Source organism: Diabrotica virgifera, chromosome 7 (assembly GCF_917563875.1).
Source record: "Diabrotica virgifera virgifera chromosome 7, PGI_DIABVI_V3a".
In the NCBI taxonomy this organism is placed as follows: domain Eukaryota; kingdom Metazoa; phylum Arthropoda; class Insecta; order Coleoptera; family Chrysomelidae; genus Diabrotica; species Diabrotica virgifera.
Genome location: NC_065449.1, coordinates 1,840,809 through 1,863,211, shown reverse-complemented (window position 1 = coordinate 1,863,211; position 22,403 = coordinate 1,840,809). Strand labels below are relative to the sequence as shown.

At 32.0% G+C, this 22,403-nt stretch overlaps 2 protein-coding genes across 6 annotated transcripts in view; one reads left to right on the top strand and one right to left on the bottom strand.

Moving 5' to 3' along the window:
• The window catches only part of LOC126888354 (tyrosine-protein kinase transmembrane receptor Ror-like), a 206,367-nt gene that overhangs the window by 40,912 nt on the left and 143,052 nt on the right, over nt 1–22,403 (bottom strand). For both annotated transcript variants that reach the window (XM_050656528.1, XM_050656529.1), the window contains exons 2-5: nt 3,481–3,558; nt 2,332–2,504; nt 873–1,011; nt 720–768 (exon numbers count right to left, since the gene is read on the bottom strand). In XM_050656528.1, coding sequence (XP_050512485.1) covers nt 720–768; nt 873–1,011; nt 2,332–2,504; nt 3,481–3,558 — 439 coding nt within the window. The remainder of the gene's footprint in view (nt 1–719; nt 769–872; nt 1,012–2,331; nt 2,505–3,480; nt 3,559–22,403) is intronic.
• Nucleotides 21,787–22,403, top strand: part of LOC126888355 (uncharacterized) — a 97,425-nt gene continuing 96,808 nt past the window's right edge. For 2 of the 4 annotated variants that reach the window (XM_050656532.1, XM_050656533.1), the window contains exon 1: nt 21,788–22,020. The gene's annotated coding sequence lies outside the window, so the exon portion shown is untranslated. Of the gene's footprint in view, nt 22,021–22,403 lie in introns of all 4 variants that reach the window. The other 2 variants (XM_050656530.1, XM_050656534.1) reach the window with 2 other exon arrangements.

Here is a 22,403-nt window from a genome sequence, read left to right as displayed (position 1 = left end):
ATGGTTTTAGGCCTGGTGGATCAAGAAAGAATTAGGTTTTTCTGCCAAGCGAAATACTAGAAATCCAACGAATTCAATATCGACACTTATCACCTTTTTATAGATTCTAAATCTACTGCCTTCCCTCCTTACGGAGTATTTGGGCGCTCTTGCGTTTCTTGCCAAAAGTAAAATATGATTGATTGGCTGAATCAGGCCATCTTCTGTTTTATTCCTTAGAAATATCCTCTACAAGTATTTTCCATTCCTCTTGTTTCTTGCTCTCTGTTAGACCTCTCTTCATCTGAATCCAGTTCTTTTATGATCTCCTGTTACAGTTCTTCTCCAGTTATTGTCCCGTCTTCCTCTTCTTCTTCTTCTTCCATCTGGTTTGTATTCCAGTGCCTGTCTGGTTATATTATTTTGGCCTATGTCCAATCCATTTCGATTTCCTCCTTTTTATTGTGACACTGTTAGTTTCTCTTGTTTTGTTCTTCTCCATAGTTTTGCGTTTGTTATTTTAACAGGCCAGCATATTTTTATGATTTTTCATAGTTTAGTTGTGTCACTTTAGTTGTTTCTTCCGGTCTCCATAATTCTGCGCCATACTATAATACAGTCTTAATACAGCTGTAAACTATTTTGATTTTGGTTAGTTTTGATATATCGATAGGTATATTAGTTATTTAAAAAATATAAACCGAATTATTCTAAGTATGAAACTATTGAAAATACGTTACCTATCTAAATCTGGATGATCAGTCTTTAAGGGATTAACAATAGTATTACCTAAAAAAACGAAACAATATAATAAATTGTGATAAGACTTAATTTAAGTGAAAATTAAAGGACGTTTTGTTAGAAAAGGTATCTATATACCTTAATATACTCACCATATTTAATTGGTTCAGGATTAACTTCTAAAAAACCTAAGGATCTAATTTTATCCACTCCATTACTTGCTATACATTCTATAAATCCTCTGTCAAAATATTCCACTTTTGATATTCGTAAAATTGACGCATATTTCCCCTTAAAAATATTTAAAAACAGATTAATAACATTACATAGGAACATTAAAAGTAATTACAATTGAGGGGGTTAGAAGTAAAAGGGTTTAAGTGCACTTTTTTTTAAGTTTACTCTAAGTACAGATTCGCATACTTAAATGGTATTAGAACTTGGTGGTAAAACGATTTAAGCATATTTCGCCCTACAGTCGCCATCTGAAAACAATTGCAGTTTGCTTTGGTAGTAAACAGGTTTAACCGTGCGCTTGAACCGTTTTACCACAAAACTATTTTTAGTATTCTGTAAAAACAAATAGTAATAAACGGGTTTAAGTGCGCTTGAACCATTTTACCACAAAACTATTTTTAGTATTCTGTAATGTGAAAACACGTGTTAATAAAGGATTAATTTCAAGTAAATAAATATTAGATTTGTGACCAATTTTGAAGACTAATTAAGTATTATGCAACGTGCCAGTTATAGTTACACTGTGGATAACAGCTGGGACAAAAATGATTAGTAACATGTAGTTAACATCTGCACTTAAACCGTTTTACCAGTAACATTTATCAACACCATGTACCGATTCAAGTACATTTTTTAATAATTGAAAAAAGGAACGATATAGTAAGAGTAATAATATACCCTTATATTTTTATCAATTTATAGTACATTGTACACTAGATATATTTTAGTTTAATGACTTCTAGAATTTATAAAACTCAAACAACTTTGAAGCTGATTATCTCAGAACTATCAAAACTGTACTTAAACTCTTTTACGTCTGGCCCCCTCAATTGTTGTATATGCCTTTCTAGACAATATCGTCATCAGCTATATAACAGGAGAAACCAAAATATGCAATACACAAGAAAACACAGCTTTAAGAAAGAACTTAGAGTACCTACACAAAGTTCTTAGTACTCCACCCTATTGTAAAAAATTTACTACTTACTGAGTCTGATTAAATTTAAAGAGTATTTTTGACAAAACAGCTCTGTAGTAAATACCCTTCTCAATAAATACCCTTTAAATTAAACTAATAAGACAAAAAACTAATTTAACAAAAATATAAAAAGGCGATATAACCTATAAAATATCATCTCATAGTTATTAGTAACCATAAAATAAAATATACATAGAGAAATGTGATCTGAACTGGAGTGACGATCTTAACAAAGAGGATAAAATAATTTGGAATCCATCTGCACTGCATAGACAACCATAAAGGAAACAACTGCAACTCGCTATAAAAATTTAGTAAAAAAGTACAATGGACATTTGACCCGAACTTCCGAGAAGAAAAATCTAGGAAATGAGCACAAATAAAATTATATTTACCTTGTATCTAATTTTAAACCTATCTTTGGTATCCACTGGTATATCATTGTGCCTCCAAGTAAATGTTATTTTAGTGTGATTTGTATCTAAATTTTTTACTTCACAAAAAAACTTGGCCAACTTTCCTCCATCTTGGGTTATATTCCACAGTTCGCTGGTAAAGATAAGAGAACCTGTAAATTAAAGAAAGATACATATATTATATGCCATTGTACAATGAATGAAAGTTTAAAATGAAATTTTAAACCGTTTAGAAATTATCGAGCTCCAAAATTATAATCCACTTAACCATTATCGTGGTTACGACGCTAATCCTAGTTCATTTGCCAGTCATCCCAACATATTGTTTTCAATCTATTCCGAATATAAAAAAATCTAGTGTCCATTCGATGGACACAAAAAATTATAGGTATTGAAAAAAGAGACTAAAATCGAATTTGGCATCATTCAAAAATCGTGACGCGAGTTGTAACCCCGCGGTATACCGTAATATACATACCTATACACTTACTTTAACTTTCTTAGTAAACTAAGTACAGATCTCTAATTATGTATTGATTGACTAGTTTCTATAGGGGTGATTTGTTTAGTTTTTCCGAAAAAATATAGTTTACATTTTTCTATGGCAAAATTAGATATAGATTCAGAATTTTCTATTATTGACTGAGTTCGGGGTGGTTTCAACCGTATAGGTGTTAATTAAATAAAATTAAAAATTAAAATTAAACAAAATTACCTACATAAAATTAAATAAATAAAATTAAATGAAATTAAATAAAATCAAATAAAACTAAATAGAATTATATAAAATTAAATGAACTTAGATAAAATTAAATAAAACTAAATAAAATTGTGTAAAAATTATTCAAAATAAATAAAACGAAATACAAATACATAAAATTAAATTAAATTAAACAAATAGAATCGAATAGAATCGAATCTAAATGAATTGAATACAATCGAATCGAAACGAATTGAATAGAATCGAATTTTATCGAATCTATAAGAAGTATTCACTTCTGTTGGCACTGTGCAAGAGTCACGTTATTTTTTTTATTCTTGTTTAAAATATATGTGAACCTTTTTTAATTGTGATCAACAGGGCATAGTTCGACTCTGCACCTGACTTAAAAATAATTAATGACTTACCGTTTGACGTTGAATTTATGTTGGAAAAATCCTCATAATCCTCGTCGTCGTCTTCATACTCTTGAGATAATGTTATGGCTGCAACAAATAAATTTAGATTACTAGATGAAACCATAATATGGTTACACAACATTTATACAAGAATGCACTCTGCTTTGTTATTACAAGAAAAATTTAGAATTAGTTATTTTTAATTGTAACAAAAAATCTATTAAAAAGTGTGTATAATGATTAAAACTGTTTTTCTATTTTTTTTAAATACTTGGAAATTTTTTTGAAACCGATATGTCAAAACAAAAAATGATAAACTGTAATTTTTAGTACAATTAATTCTGCTTTAATTCTGGTAGGGGAGCCCAAGCGGGGATTTTTGCAGTTACTCGAGCGCGTCAGATTATCATATGGGGAGAAACCTGGTACACTGCAGATGTACCTCTACCATATATTGGCTCTTAACACAAGGGAGTTCGTTAAGGGGGGTCCGAAAAAAGAAATCTATCCTTAAAAAAACTCGAAATTGTCAGATTAAGATAAGGTAAGTTAAGTACATGCAAAAGAGTGTATATTTCAAAAATCTGACGATTTGAGGCGGGCGTAAGGAAATGGGTGAGCCCCAAAATTTCACAAGAAAAAAGCGAATATTTCGCGAAATTAATGACAGATCGAAAAACTAAAAAATATGTGCTCAATATTATTAAAAAATCTATCGAATGATACCAAACACGACTTCCCACGGAGAGGGGTGGGGGGTAAATTTAATATTTTAAATACGAATCCCGCGATATTTCGCGAAATAAACATCAGATCGAAAAACTGTAAAATACACTTGTTCAATATTTTTAAAAAATCTATCGGATGGCACCAAACACAACCCCTCACGGGAGTGGGGTGGGGGGGTACTTTAAAATCTTAAATAGTAGCCCCAATTTTTTATTGCAGATTTGGATTCCTTACGTAAAAATAAGTAACTTTTATTCGAAACATTTTTTCTAATTGTGGATAGATGGCGTTATAATCGGAAAAAACGATTGTTGGAAATGAAAAATTATATTAAAAAATGGCAAGCGCCCACTAAAGTGGAAAACTTTACTTAACTTTTTTTGGTTTTAGGACCTACTCTTCACAACCCAATAGGTCCCCAAAGCGCTCGAGGGACTGCACATTTAGCATACTTTGCTCCCCTACCATTCCTGTTAAAAAAGCTATCCATTGCTACAAATAATAGAACAAGGAAATAGGAAAAATTAGGCAAAAAAAAAGAGTCAGCTGAAAATTTTAAAGAAAGAAAAGGTAATAAAACCAAAAGAGAAATCAGAAAAGACACAACTGAAAAATGTAAAGCACTCAGGGAAAATGGTAAAACAGTAAAAGTAGGTTTTAAAGAAAACGGAGACGAATGGAGATGGGAAAAGAAAAACATTTTTTAAAAAATTTGGATGCAAAAAACGGGCAGTAGCGGAGAAGGAACAGAAGTCGGAAAAAACTGAAACAGTTTGTGGTAAAAAACAAAGAATATGATAAGCAAAACTGACAAAACCCTAGCTATGACAACGGATACGAATAAATTACATAAAATAATGAAAATCATAAAACACATAGACACATCAAGTAAAAAAAGGGGTAAATCATTTGGAAAATTAGAGCGTGGAACATTAAGAGCATAAATGGTAAATAAATAGAACTTATAGATGGTTTGAAGTAGCAGAATTAAGTATACTATAGCATAATCAGAAACCAAGAAAAAAGGACAAGGAATAGTAAAAATGGAAAATAACTATACTTTAAGATAGAGTGGAGTATCAGAAGAAGAAAGAGCAGTTGTAGGTGTAGGTTGTATGTTAACCCTTAACCCTTAAGTACTAACATCTTAAATCAATGACGTAAACACTAACTAACCGCCTGACAGACGAGTTTAACATTTTAGTGATAATTTTTGTTTTTGTTAAATATTTTAATCCAAAAAAATATCTCGATGACTTACTGATAGTATCGATCATCTAAAAAACACAGTAATTAATCTAGTTTTTCTATATTTATTAAAATAAAAAACATTATAACAAGAATGGAAGGATTGTTTGTATACCTTTTTACTCCTGAAAAAAAAGTGTAATAAAAATTAAACAAATTAAAGAATCTTAATAAAAAGTTATAATCGAGTTAAAAAAAAACGCTGGACGGAAGGGCCGCCCGAGAACTTTATCGTACCGATCTATTATCGTTATGGTACTAGATACTGGAATTCTATAAAAATAACAAAGTTACTCGTTATTTTGATATTTTAGAAACACCTACTGTACTTAAAAGTATTTTATGGTTCTACGCTTCATTAATTCCTGCATTTGAGAAAATGTTCGATGCCATATTTCGGGGACACACTATAGATGTGTAGATTATTGCATAAATCAATAGAATATTATAGTCATACTTTCATTTCAAATTAGTTCATTTTTCTGAGAAATTAATAGTTTACAATATTTGCATTTCATTCTATTTCGATTACGCCAGTCAATGCGCGAGATTAAGAACAAGATATTATCTCCAAATTCTATCCTACTGCATGGATTTTAATGAAATTTTGGGAGTAGCCCAATCTTCTAATTCAAAGTCTATCCTATATACTATGGCGCTTTTATCATGGGGGAAGTTCCCACCACTTCTCAGGGGTGAAATATTTTTATTTTCGAATTACATGGAGAAAAAGGAAGATTTTTAAGAAAATTTAAAAATTCATTATATAATTTGATCAAATTTTTTACAAAAACCATTCATTTTAAACCCGTTCAACTTTTTGAAAGTAGAAATAACACTATATATATTAAAAGGTATTGTAGAAGGAAAACAATGCATTTAAATTATGGTGGATGGGGAGTTAAATGTATATACTTTTCATTTTTCCTTAAAGTACATTAGTCATATATTTTTTTTTGCACCATATCTCGCTTAGTTTGTAAGTAACCGACATTTAACGGTGCTCGTTTTAAAGGCCTTTTCAAACACTATAAAAGGTGTTGGTAGCATTATACACCTAAAACCTACCGTTCCTCTGTTATTTCAAGTTGAATACACCAATTTGAGCATGCACCAAAAAACAAACTATTTTCACCTACCATATCTCTATTTGTATTATAAATAGAACATTTACGAAGGAACGAATCTCTTTATTATTTTATATAACAAATCTCTTTATATAACAAATTTTCCACCCCCTTGAAGAAGTGGGAACCGCCCCAAGATAAAAGCGCCATAGTATATAGGGTAGATTTTGTTTCTTGAGCTATTCCCTACTTACTGTGAAAATATCAAGTACATCAATGTAGTAGGATGGAATTCGGAGCCAAATACCCTCATTGACTGCCCTACAATAATGCTTTGCTATGAACGCGTGAGAGAGGACACACATAAGATTATAGCAAAATTTCTATTTACCGTAACTTTTCGAGTTTTTGAGCTACAGCAATGAATTTTATGTCATTGGAAAGGTAATTTTGCATTCTTTCAAAATATGTTAAAATATACAGGGCGTATCTAAAAAAATTAAGATTTTTTATTCATTTCCGGTTCAACCGGAAGCCATATTTTTGGTAAAATTTATTGTGATAATAGATAATAAAGTACCATATATGTCTGCAAAATTTCAAATTTTAGTTTCTATTAAGAAGGAAGTTACGGGCACTCGAATATTTTTTTATAAAAAATTCATAACTCCCCTCCTATGGGGAGTTAAGATATATGACTAATGTCATTCAATTTACTGATAGGATATCAAAAATATATCAAAAAATAAAAAAATTCCTTGGAGCCATTTTTGAGAAAATCTAGTTCAAATTTATGTCAAAATTTGACCCCTTAAATATAGGCAACCCGTAACTTTTTCTGAAAAAATGATAACATCCTTCTTATAGCCCCATCTTTAGGCTATATAACGACTTTTTCAAATTAAACTTATGTTAAACAAGTTTTTAGATAGATAGGGAAATGTATCGGGTGGGCGGTCGGCCATGTTGGCCGCCATTTTGAATTTGGAAATGTCAAATTCCGTATTTTTATTTACCTATCGATGAGCTTACTTTGAGTTGAATTTCATTCATTTCGGTCAAAATTTGCAAAAATGGGCCCTAAATAACCCCCCTATTTCGGCCCCCCTTTGAGAGGTTTTTTTTAAAAGCTTAGTTTCTCGACAAAATTCTCTTAAACTTACTCATACCGAATTTCATCAAAATCGGTCCAGTAGTTTTTGCTGGGCGGTGGCGACATACGTACGTACATACTTCCGACATGTTTTACTTTATCGTACTACATACGCAGTATGAGTATAATAAAGTTATAGGATCGTGCAAAAAAAATTTTTTCAGATTTCACTTTTTTTCGACGTTTTGAGTCCCCCGAGTCTAAAAAGCAAATAAAAAAAACATGTCTGAAGTATGTACGTATGTACGTACGTACGTATGTACGTACGTATGTCGCCACCGCCCAGCAAAAACTACTGGACCGATTTCGATGAAACTCGATATGAGTAAGTTTAAGAGAATTTTGTCGGGAAACTAAGCTTTTGAAAAAAACCTCTCAAAGGGGGGCCGAAATAGGGGGGTTATTTGGGGCCCATTTTTGCAAATTTTGACCGAAACGAATGAAATTTAACTTAAACTTAGCTCATCGATAGGTAAATAGAAATACGGAATTTGACATTTCCAAATCCAAAATGGCGGCCAGCATGGCCGACCGCCCACCCGATACATTTCCCTACCAATCTAAAAACTTGTTTAAGATAAATTTAATTTGAAAAAACATTTATATAGCCTAAAGATGGGGCTATAACAAAAATATTATAGTTTTTCAGAAAAAGTTATGGGTTGCCTATATTTAAGGAGTCAAAATTTGACATAAATTTGAACTAAATTTTCTCAAAAATGACTTCAAATATCAGTAAATTGAATAACATTGGTCAGATTTCTTAACTCCTCATAGGAGGGAAGTTATGAATTTTTATAAAAAAATATTCGAGTGCCCGTAACATAGAAACTAAAATTTGAAATTTGGCAGACATATATAGTACTTTGTTATCTATTAGCACAATAAATTTTACCCACAATATGGCTTCCGGTTTAACCGGAAATGAAAAAAATCTTAATTTTTTACATACGCCCTGTATATTTTTACATATTTTGAAAGAATGTAAAATTATTTTTCCAATGACATAAAACTCGTTGCTGTAACTCAAAAACTCGAAAAGTTACAGAAAATTGAAATTTTGCTAGAATCTTGTGTGTGTCCCCTCTCACGCGATCATAGCAGAGCATTATTATAGGGCAGTCAATGAGGGTATTTGGCTCCGAATTCCATCCTACTACATCGATGTACTTGATATTTTCACAGTAAGTAGGGAATAACTCAAGAAACAAAATCTACCCTATATACTATGGCGCTTTTATCTTGGGGCAATTCCCACCCCTTCAAGGGGGTGGAAAATTTATTGGTCAAAATAAGCATGGAAGTGGCTAGAGAACCTATTTTTAAGCAAAAACTGATCTATACTTTTTTTTTGAGAAGTCAATACTTTTTGAGTTATGCGTAGTTAAAAATTGACCATTTTCATTTAAAAATGACACGTTTTCGGACGGTTTTTTGTGAATACCTTAAAAACTATGCATCAAACTAAAAACACTAAATAAATTTTTTTTTAATTATAAATAACAAAGAGATTCGTTCCTTCGTAAATTTTCTGTTTATAATACAAAAAGAGATATGGTAGGTAAAAAGAGTTTGTTTTTTGGTGCATGCTCAAAGTGCTCATGCTTTTGTAGTGTTTGAAAAGGCCTTTGAAACGAGCACCGTTAAATGTCGGTTACATTCAAACTAAGCGAGATATGGTGCAAAAAAATATATGACTAATGTACTTTAAGGAAAAATGAGAAGTACATACATTTAACCCCTCATTCACCAGAATTTAAATGCATTGTTTTTCTTTTGCAATACCTCTTAATATAGTGTTATTTCTACTTTCAAAAAGTTGGACGGGTGAAAAAAATAAGATCAAATTATAGAGCGCATTTTTAAATTTTCTTAAAATTCTTCCTTTTGCTCCATGCAATTCGAAAATAAAAATATTCTATCCCCGAGAAGTGGTGAGAACCGCCCCCATGATAAAAGCGCCATAGTATATAGGATAGACTTTGAATTAGGAGATTGGGCTTTGGGCTACTCCCAAAATGTCATTACAATCCATGCAGTAAAATGCAAAGATTGTAAACTATTAATTTCTCAGAAAAATGGACTAATTTGAAATGAAAGTATGACTAATATTCTATTGATTTATGCAATAATCTATAGTGTGTCCCCGAACATTTTCTCAAATGCGGGAATTAATGATGCGTAGAACCATAAAATATTTTCAAGTATACAAGGTGTTTCTAAAATATCAAAATAACGAGTAACTTTGTTATTTTTATAGAATGCCAGTATCTAGTACGATAACGATAATAGATCGGTACGATAAAGTTCTCGGGCGGCCCTTCCGTCCAGCGTTTTTTTTATTTGCTTTTTAGACTCAAAACGTCGAAAAAAAGTGAAATCTGAAAAATTTTTTTTGCACGATCCTATAACTTTATCTATTATACTATACTACGTATAGTAGTACGATAAAGTAAAAATGAAAGAGTTAGAAAAATGAAAATAAAAAGGTTTTCAAAAAATGTTAAAACACAAAAAAAACTGACAGGTACTATAGTTAGTACAGTGTATCAATGGTAGTCAGTGGCAACATTTTCATCACAAATTGATTCTACTTCGCTTATTTCTATTTCTAGATTCTACCTCATCAAACCATTTCAAAAGAGTTTCCTCAGGGTCTTTATTCCCTTATTTGATGTTTTTTTGGCGAACTGGGGCACATTATATGTAATGACGAACTGGGCACAAACACTAACCCCGTCTATTAGACGGAAATCACACTTTGAGTCTAAATATCTTTCGAATAACAACCTGCCGCAAATTGCCGAATTCAATACTACTAAAGAACAACCCAACTTGAAAAGTCATAAACGGGTGACCTTCAAAATTTTCTAGGAAGGGAAATATCCCACTTTTGACAAGCGATGCCGTCCGATGCCGTCTGGGTGTTAGTACTTAAGGGTTAAAAGACTAGAAAAACAGGTATACTTCTGGAAACCATGATAAGAGAGAGTACTACCAATAGAAATGAATCATAACGACTGTAGCAATAATAAAATTATTATATTGATATGTACTAAACGAAGATGATAACGCACATAGCAAAGATGAATTAAGGCTGTCAGTGCCAAATTGGCCTAACACAACTCAAAATTTTACCAATATGCTTTTATTTCATTAAAGATATTTCTTATGTAAGCAACCAATGCTTGAGCCACTCTGCATCTGACAAGACTTAGGGTACTAGTACACTTTAGAAGACCAAAAATAAGCATTTTTCAATATTTTTTTCTCAGAACCTTTATTAAAAATGAACATAAACCTTTTTACATACTAATATCTAACTCTTAAAAATACAAAAAATGTATCTTTTTCATTTATGCACATACACTAATATTGTAGAGGGCGCCAAAATCTAGGCCTCGAAAAAAAGTAGTTCCGATGGCGGAGAGTTAATCTCAGGATTGGGATCTCTAAATCAAAAAAATCGTAAGGCATTTGAAAAAGGAAGGTTTCTTACGTGACAATTTACCACCGTTAGTGAAAAATTCCGAAAAAAAAAGATTTTACGGAAAGGATTACACTCCTTATGGAAAAGTGGTCCCGGTCAAATTTGATGAAAGTTTGGTCAATGATACTTCTTGATGTGTAGATTAAAAAAGTCCATGGCACCTGGGTCTGAATAACTACTATTCTCGAGTTACAGCCTTCTGAAGTTATTGGATTCGGGTGCTCGGTTTACGTTAAGTGCACTAATTTACGGTCAAGTGAACGAAAATATTTATTATTAGAAGAGAAACTCATGTTCGTCGTACATACTTGCGTGTTGTATATGAATTTGTGGTCAAAAATAGTTGAATCGTATTTTAGTCTTCAGAAAATCTCCGAAAAGTCTTCAGAAAACTAAAGAAGTGCGGTATAAAATGTGCTGCTATATCGATATAAGCATTATCATGTTTTCATGAATACTTCTCAGTTATGCAATACCAGCAAAACTGCAGTTCGGCTTTATCTTTAGAAAACTACTGAACAGTGGCGGATCTAGGGGGGATAGGGGTAATTCCACCGGTAACATGTTCCAGAATTAATGAAATAACTTTATTTTACGAAAATGAACGAGATGGGGCCATCAAAACACATTTATAACCAAAGAGCGGATAGTGTGACGAAAAGACGTAAGCTCAGAGCACGGGCGCCCATATAAAAATTTTTAGGGGGGTGGCAAACGTGAAGGTGTTGCACATTATATTTTGTATACTTTGAATAACCATATATAATTCAAAGCACCCGAAAAGCCAGGGGGGTCACGGCCCCCCTGCCCATGGGTATGGGCGCCCATGGCCCAGAGTACGATTTAAGGACCAGAGAAGATGGGTTACGGGTGTTAAGAGTACGAAATTGGAAAACCAAGGCGGAGGATAGAATGGAATGGAAGCTGATTCTCGAACAGACCGAGGTCCACCAGGGGTTCTACAGCCAATGATGATGAGCTTTTTAATACAAAATATTATGGAGAATAATTTTGTAGGGTTATTTTTATAACAACTATAATATTCATAATCATGATTTTGCTAACTTTCCTGTTTTCGACTTAGACTACCTAAAAGACCTTACGATTGGGATATATCAAATTAAACTGGCACCAACATACAAGATAAAATAATAAGAGAAAATTATGAAGAGTTTCAAACTGATGAGAATATGGATAAACCGGGATTCATAAGAGTTCGAATATTTAATATTTTCTAGGTTTCGGCAAGCTACAAAACACCAAGTATTCATTTCCTATACGATTGATGAAGATAATGATGAAGATGAGCCTGTAGAAGAACCGATTAACGGGTACTACTGTACCTGTCACTGTCAATCTGGTGCGAGAACTGTAGGTACTTGTGCTTATATCACCAGTGTGTTATGGTTTTTAGGCTTTGCAAGACATCAACCCAATGTTAAGTATCCTGATAGGTCGTTAGTTAACACGACGTATGATGCATCTAACCGAAATCAGCAAAATGTTAACATACGAATAGTCGAAGATGATTTAAACTCGATTTTTTCATAGGCAATTGTAATTAATATTTAACATTTACAAACTACCATTTACTTTGTTTTTTTTGTATTGAAATCAAGTCCATGTTCTCTACCTGTCTTATATCTGATATCCGGGACAAGTTTCATGTCAACTAATGTATTTTTTTATGTTTCAACAATTTTTTCTTTAATTATTCTGGAACATGTTACGAGTGGAATTACCCCCATCCCCCCTAGATCCGCCACTGTTCAGTAGTTTTCTAAAGATAAGGCAGAACTGTAGTTTTGCTGGTATTCCATAATTAAGAAGCATTCATGAAAACATGATAATGCTTATATCGATCTAGCAGCACCTTTTATAGCGCACCTCTTTAGTTTTCTGAAGACTTTTCGGAGGTTTTCTGAAGACTAAAATACGATCTTACGATCCAACTATTTTTGACCACGAATTCATAAACAACACACAAGTATGTATGAAGAACATGAGTTTCTCTTCTTGTAATAATAAATATTTTCGTTCACTTGACCGTAAATTAGTGCACTTAACGTAAACCGAGCACTCGAATCCAACAACTTCAGAAGGCTATAACTCGAGAATAGTAGTTATTCAGACCCAGGTGCCATGGACTTTTTTAATCTACACATCAAGAAGTATCATTGACCAAACTTTCATCAAATTTGACCGGGACCACTTTTCCATACGGAGTGTTGCCTGGTCCTTTGAAAAAAATTTGTGAAAAAATCGCCAGTTTTTCTTCAGTTTTTCATGGTTAAAAATATTTATTTTTTATTTTTTGGTCAAATTGTGGTAAATTGTCACGTAAGAAACCTTCCTCTTTCAAATGCAATACGATTTTTTTGTTTCAGATATCCCAATCCTGAGATTAACTGTCCGCCATCATTTTCGAGGCCTCGATTTTTGCGCCCTCTACAATATTAGTGTACGTGCATAAATGAAAAACGATATATTTTTTGTACTCTCTAAGAATAAGAGAGAAAAAAATTATTGAAAAAAAATTATTATTTTTGGTCTTCTAAAGTGTACTAGTACCTTAAATAACCAGCCGCTTGCTGAGTGGGAAGGGGTGGATGAATACGTATCTAGTTTGTATCAGCTTCTGATTTCCTTTGAAACTTGTCATTTTACCGACAATTGACGGGAAATATCGCGCTGCTCCGCAGGGGTTATAAGTAAAGGGTTCGGTATTAGTCCAAGGATCGTAAATCACAAATTTTGAGAGAAATAACGCTGTTTCACGTTGCGTTGATTCACATCTTCAGTTTTTATCTTTGGCTATTACATACTTCTATTTCGCTTGGCGTGCCACGCCCCGTTACGTTGGATCTCAGCTTAAGATATATTGTATTAATATGAGGAAAGACATATCAACAATTTCGTAATCTTGTGTGAGTCTACAGCAATTTAAACAGAGGGGAAAATATTTTTGGTGTTAAAAAATTCTTTGTAAAAGGTATACATTTTTTTTATTAAAATCCCTTTAAGGGCTACTCAACAGAACGTTTTCGATTTTTAACAAAATCATCATCAGTGTTAAGAACAGGTTAATTGTATTAGAAATAGAAGATAATGTACAAATAAAAGTAAAAACTTTTTATTTTAACCGAACCGTATTATAACAATAATATACAAACAAAGAAATTAAGATGTTTCCTATACAAAATATTCTTACAGACGAAAAATCGAACGCAGAACTAATATACAGTTCTGGCATTCACATCCCTTGTAACATGATACTTTTATGCAATCTTACGTAAGAGGGTATCGGCCTAATGCATTCTGAGAAATGGGCCATCCATGGAGGCTATTCTAACACTTAACAAAAATATATTATAGTTGAACATAAAGTAAATTCCAACAAATTGCAAGCTGAGCCACCAAAGAAATACTAGGGTGAGAACAATATGTTATAATCGCAAACATATTTGTTTAAAATTTCATAGGATGGATAATATTAAATATCATTTATAAAGAATTAGGCCCTTGGGCACAGTATGACTCTCCCATCATGTTGGTTGCTAAGCGAGTAGACATGTTACCAACTAACAGTCGTCATGTAGAGACACATTTACTCGCTTTGCAACCCACGTGATGAGAGAGTCACACTCCAGAGAGTGTCCAGTGTCCAGGGTTGAAAAAAAAACATGTTTTTTTAATTTTATACAAAACACATGTTTTTTTTTGTTTTAAGCGTTTTTTTGTTTTAAACACGTTTTATTTTGTTTTTAAATTTTATGTTTTAAAAAAATAAAACATGTTTAAAACACACGTTTTTTATTTTAAACATTTTTTTTGTTTTAAATATCCATTTTTTACTTTAAGGGCCGGTTGTTCGAACGCTAATCAAAAATAATCATTATCAAATATTTAATTACTGTCAAAACTGTCAATGTCAACTTTGATTTGGTTGCTGAAAACATAATTATTTATTACAATTATGAAATTAGTTAATCAATTATGTTAATAATTGTTATGTTAATTGATTAACTAATCTCATAATTATAATCAATTATGTTTTCAGCAACCCAACCAAAGTTGACATTGACAGTTGGTGACAGTAATTAAATATTTGATAATGATCATTGTTGATTAGCGTTCGAACAACCGGCCCTAAATCTTATGTTTTAAACAAATAAAACGAAGAAAGAAACATTGTTTAAATCACATTTTCTTAAACATAATATTTATAACTTTGATTTTAACTTTTCTTTAATAGATAAGAATATAAGAAAACCAATTCCAATTAGGAGCTATTGTCTGGGGAACCCCAGACTATTTACTATTTATAAATTATCGTTGCAAGTTGGCTATTTATTGTAACAACGCCTACTGTAAGTTGTTTTGTGGTGTTTAGTGTTTTTTTTAAACATGCAAATGGCAAAATTTTGTACACGATACGAAGGAGCTTCAAGGAGCGTATATGGAAATGGCTTTGACCCCGGTTCATTTTTTGGCAAATTTGCTTGATAAGGCTTTAGTGGAAATAAACTTAAAATCCATCTATTATAAGTTATCATCCAGGAGGATTGCCAATTATTATTAATTACCAGGCAAAGTGTACCCTTTAAATCATATACGTTTTCTAAACATTTAATTAAGAATGTAATACCATAGACATGGTGACGTTTTATAAAAAATATAAATACTACAGCATTGGAACTTGCTCAACAGCTCCCACAGCTACTGCATCGTCAGCCAACATAGAAAGACTCTTCTTCTCAACATACGGTTTACCATTCCAAACTACGTAATCGGCTAGGCAATGTCAAAGTTACTAAGTTGGTTTTAATTTTTAAAGAGCTTAATTGCATCAGTGATGACGTGATATCAGATTGATAATTTTAGATTACAAGATTACTATGAACCTGGAACAGCTTTGAGAAATTTATTAACTCTTGTATGCAACATGTTTTAAATATTTTAATTTTTGTTGTTTCGGTTATTAATATATAAACTGTAAATAAACTATAAATAAATAAATAAAAATAGTATGTTAAAAAGTCTGTATAATGTATTTGAGAATTTTTTTCATATTTATTTATTATTCTAATAAAGAAAATGAAAAAAAAAAACGCTTTTTAATTTAATGTTTTATAAGTGTTTTAAACTGTTTTAAACAAAAACTGTTTTGAACATATACACATGTTTAAAACAGTTGTTTAAAACAAAATGTTTAAAACGAAACAACCCTGACTGTGTCCAAGGGCCTAATTCTTTATAAATATTATCCATCTTATGAAATGTTAAGCAAATATACGATTATAATATAATTTGATAACATTTAAAGGGTTTTCACCCTGGTATTTATTTGTTGGCTCAGCTTGCAATTAACCTGTTCTTAACACTGATGACGATTTTGTTAAAAATCGAAAACGTTCTGTTGAGTAGCCCTTAAAGGGATTTTAATAAAAAAAAATATACCTTTTACAAAGAATTTTTCATTAAAATTTTGAGAGGGAAAAGTATTTTTGACGTCGAGAAAAGCAGATAAACCCTCGTTTCCGCTTCAATAAAATTAGAATTTGTATATTTCGAGTTAGAAACAGAAACACTTGGTAATAAAAAGTGTGTAAATATCGCTTTGGTTTTAATTAACTATTGTAATGACCTCCTAAACGACTTTTCAGAACGATTTTTTCAGCTTGTTTACTCTCCATTGTGTAAATATTATCGATCGGTTTCTACAAAAATCTACGCTAAAATTTATCTTTTGCTTTTATGTTGCGTTTAGATTTGCCATAAAGGTTTTTTAGTTAGTATGTAATAAAAATTATTTGATCTATAGTTTTGTTCTAAACACGTCACAACTAAATCTTTGGCATTTCTGAGCAAATTCTATACAAAAAGTAACGCAACGAAATATGAAAACAGTTACTTCTTAATTTATATCCGTTAACGTTCTTCAAAGTGTTGTTTCCATCTTTTAACACGTTCGCTGCGTGTATTTTTTTAAGTACGTCTCCCAGAACCTGAACTAATTTTTGTAATGTAATATAAGTAAATGTCGCCAATAATTAGCGATATGCGTTTAGAACGTGATAACTTTTTGTTTTGTTTCTATGTTTATCTTTTTGAAGTTATACTTCTTTACGGGCGTAATGACGGTGAAATTTTATATGGGAAAACCTAGCGACCGGGCGCATGCGCATTATAACTTTGTTCTGATTGGATGTTCAAATGACATGACAAAAATTATCCAATATGGCAGCTGTGGCACAGCTGTGGGACTGTGTATGGTTTGGTTATTATATTTTTGGACTTATTTACATAGAAGAGATGATTGTTGCATGCCAATGTGAAAGCTCATCAAACTGTGCCTAGTATGAGTGCCGCAGATCTCGCTTATTCAAAGCTAAAGAATCTTTCACTGGTAAGTGTTTTATAAATAGTTGATCAAATTTTGTTATGATATTTGAACATAGCCACTTTGCACGACGCAAGTGATTGCGAAATTTATTAGTCGTTATACGGGCTCCGATACCTACCTTGAACCTACCAAAATACATAAGTAGTATGTAATACTTTTATTTTACACCTTAATATTCACCTAATATATTGTCTTCTTACTCTATGTTTTGTTGTATTTTTTCAATTCTAAATCATTTCAATTCAAAATCAAAATAATTTGATTTACATAAGTTAAAAATGTCAAAAGGTTAATCTGTTTAGTTAGACGATCTTCGCACATAATGACAAGCTGTCTCTGTGGCGAAGTTTTAATGCGGGTGAATCCCAATACAACGCAAATATTAGCCGCGTGGTAAGTTGGTTCGAATCCCAATAGAAACTTTTATTTTTTTATTTTTTTTTTATACATTTTATGATTGTAAGTATATTTATTATATAATTTTATTTTCAGAAAATACGTATTTAGTTAAAAAATTTTCCGACAATTAATGTTCAGAAATCATTTGTGGCATTTTTAATGTGTTTTTTGGCACTGTTTTAATAAAAAATTTTGAGAAGTAGTAAGTATAAATTAATTTAATATTTAAATAAAATATAAATAAAAAGTATATTAATTTCGATTATAATCATATAATCATATAATGGAAGTATAACTTCTTACGTGCGTACACAGTACACACACATTCTTTTTTTCTCTTCTTCTCTTCTGTCTGTAAATCTTACCTTTTATTCTGACCCTACTGTTGAAATCCCCTGCAGTGTATATTTCTCATCTTGCAGCTTCTGTTGCAAACGTTAACCCTCAACCGTTATCAGAACAACAGTGGCCTAACCCACACCCCACAATTTTACCAAAACGTTTTTATTACATTAAAGTTATCCCTTATTTAATTATTTTCAGATGCAGAGTGGCTCAAGCAACCAATGCTTTGGTTTAAGCTTTTTCTTAGTTAGTTTAAAGATTTTTCTACTTCTGCTCCTAAAGCTATTGGTTGGGCATTATTTATTGCCTGTTTCATGTGTTTTTGGTACATCTTTTGAGGTATCTTTGTATAAATCTGAGCAGTAATTTTTCCAGGTTTCTGCAATGCTCTATATGTCGATTTTTACTTCTCCATTATAGTCTTGAATGGTCTCTAACCCAACGGTTTCTCTGTTCCACGCCGAGAATGGTGTAATCTGAACCGAATCACGGCAGGTCATGAAGTATGCAATAAATTACTTAACCAATGGGGCATCGCAGACAGTCCGATATGTGACAGACGTAATGCTGCTGAACAAACAGTACACCATATCACCCAATAATGTTCAGTCACACGATTCGAAGGAAGTTTAATGGAAATTTACGAACTAACTCCTGAGGCAATGGAATGGCTCCATGCTTCATGGTAGCAATATCCGTCTTTAATGTTTCTATCAAGATTCTTTTATAATGTATTGTATTCCTTTTTGTATAATGTTTTAACAATGTGTAAAGTTCATATAAATATGTAGCGACCGTCACCGCTACGGCGAGATATTAGTAATTTATACACTATAGCTTGAATGGCGTATAAGTTCGACCGAAGTTACAATAGTTGGAGGAGGGATAGAAAGGGGCGTAACAGAGGCCCCCGCAGCATGAAGCTTGCGGGGCGGCCCCAATATATCAGGGGCCCCATCTTGTCGTCTACTATATGCAAAAATGTGTTATTGATATATTATTTTACGCATGCATACGCAACGTTTTTAAGCAGTGCCTGGAAATCTTCAAAAACTTCCCTCGAATCGATTTACCAAAGAATGCAGAAAAACTTCCAACAAAATTCGCTTTCGCTTATTCTAAAAACGTTATCGGTGACTAGGTGGGCATCCAGATTTCAAACTCTGCTTGGTGTAAAGCAGGACTACATGAAAATTTTAAAAACACTGTCTAAAATAATATTAACTACCACAGATCGTGAGTAGAGAATGACAACTAATAATTAAAAAAGTAAAATGGAACAGTTTGAATTTGTCTTCGCATTTATTTTACAAAATAGTAGTACTTTTACATAACTCTAAAGAATTTTTGTCAAATATTTAGGCAAAACGATACGTCATTTGTCATTTTGCAAGAATCCAAAGATTTTGCTACTAATTGTGGCTTTCCCTGTACTTTTAAAATCAAAAGGTTTGGTAGAGTTAAGAAATATTTTGATGAATTATTACATATAATCAACGTATCTCAAACCCTGAAGAAATATAATATTATAGATTAGGCGTGTTTTTCGGAAATCTCGATGTAGCATGTAGCCATTGAACAAATCGTCGTCGTCGCGACAAAAGTCACTAAGTCCAAAATAGCAAATATGAGAAAACGAACATTTAGTGGCGTCTGACTGACAACAAAACGGTAATTTTGGACTTATGCATATTCAGTGACTTAGGCAACCATCTCTACGTACTTTCTAGGACTTCGATATTTCTGCAAGAATATGAAAATTGACGTTGTGAATCTATCAGGACACTTAACTCAAATTCAGGAAAAGGGGACTTAGTGAGTTTTGCCGAGACGACGACGAAATTCAAGCTGGATTTATAAGTATGTACAAAGTGAACAACGATTTTAAAGTCTTACATCTTAGAAGTGGATATCTTTTCAAATCGGATTCAGAAGTTTTTGCAGGAGCCAGTAAATTAGTTGCTGCGTACCCGTCAGATTTAAGTAATGAGTTTTTGGAGCAACTGCAATTTGTTAGAAAATCATTAAGGAAACAGTTGTAATCAGCGAACTCAATTTATGATGCAGCCAAAATTATTCTTATAGATTTTCATTGCACTAGTGCTTGCATCTTGCGTACCAGAAGTGTGTCATGCGTACACCTTGTTTTCAACTTCACTTATTATGACCGCTAGTTCAGAGAGATATATTTCTAAACCTAAATTAATAAAACCATATCTTCGTAGTACGATGTCAGAAGCACGGTTATCTTCTCTAGCGCTTATAAGTATTGAAAACGAAGTTGCCCATCAGATAGATATTATTAAAATAATTGTAGATATATTCGCTGATAGTAGTGCACAAAGAAATTTGTTGATCTCAGCATAATACTATGTAATAATGTAATCATTTAAAGAGTGTAAGAGCAAAATTTCGGACTAATGCTTTTTAAATGTATTCATTTTTTTTAATCCTGACAAAACTAATAAAATTTTTGAAAAGTCTAAACGCAAAAAGAAAGATTACATTAACACCGAGGGCTGAAAGTTACTTAGAATAAACAAAAAGTTTCTTTTGAATAAGATATTTGAAATTAAAAATCATACTAAACATTCTCTTTTTTTTCACCCCTGTAACTTATTAAATTAAACATTATAGAAGTTTTCAGGGTTCATATGTAATCTTTCATTCTGCGTTTAAATTTTTCAAAAATACTTACTAGTTTTCTCAGGATTCGAAAAAAATGAAGTTAAAAGCATTGGCACGAAATTTTGCGCCTACGCTCTCAATTTTTGTTCTATTTTATTCTATACCAATAAAGATCAAAAATATAAGTTTTTATAAACAGTGCATAAATACAATAACACATATACGTTTTTGTTACACAAGTCGCATTTAGTAATTTTTTAAAGGGGGCCCATTTCCTATTCTGCGGGGGGGGGGGGGACGGAGTTTGTTACGCCTCTGGGGATAGAGTGTGTATTCGAAGGCCTGAAAATTTACATGTGATGGCTATTTTAAATAAATTGAAGCAAATAAATTAAGCAGGAAATGGAAGAAAAATGTAGATACAGTTCATTGTTGTGTAAAACGAAATATTTTTAGATTCAGTGAGATTAATTCATATTTTTCATTTAAAAGATGTAGTCCAGGCTTATTTATACAAGTCTCCACTTCTGTCAGCACTCCCTCACGTGCCAGTTTTTTAATCTGATCTAATATTTTTTTGTAACCTCCCTCGTATTTTAAACATGCGGTTTCTTAAACCCAAAAATTTTCACACCGCGTAAACGTTAATTGCAACGGATAAAAAATCCGTAACAAATTTTCGCGATTTTCCACAAAAACTTCTCTATTCTCTGATGTAGTAAGAGTGAAAATTTCTAAAAATCCGTTTAGCGCTGGCCGAAAATAACGTCCGATATATTTAGAATCGAGATTTCAAAGATATAAACATATAAGAGTGAGTAATTCAGTTTTTCAGTTCAGTTTTCTTATTTTGCGAAATATACGAAAAGAGCAAGCGATGGACCATCATGAAAACACGCGTGTAGTTTCAAATAAAGTACTAAAGTAAAGTTAAATTATCCCTGGATAAAGTAAAAAATCAAAATTCCTTAACCTAAAAAGTGTATAATAGTGATTTGTGAAAAGTGAAAAAAGTGGAGCAAATTTTAAGTTTGACAGTAGATTATGAAAAATGACAGAAATTTGCTGATTGTGGAAGTATATGGTATTTACCGTATTGTATTACTATGTGACCCCTTTTTATTAACCATAGGACCTGTTTGTATTATTACAAACGTGTGAGTTAAACTTGGTTTTTGTGAATTATTGTTTTATACATAGTCCCACTAAAAAATATATTTTCGGGGTTGCATTTTTCAGAGGAAGCAAGTTTGTTTTTTATGTGTATGGGGGGTTAAAACAAGCTTAAGGTCAAGTTTGTTGGGTCGCTACCCTTGTCCCCCGGATACCATTTTGTAAAAAAGTGGTGAAAAGGGCTTTCGCGTTCAATCTCGTAAACTATCAATTTTATTAGACATTGTTTGTAGCAAATTAAATTGTCTACAACTTTATCCCTAATAATTTTTATCGTAAAATAGAAAATAAAAA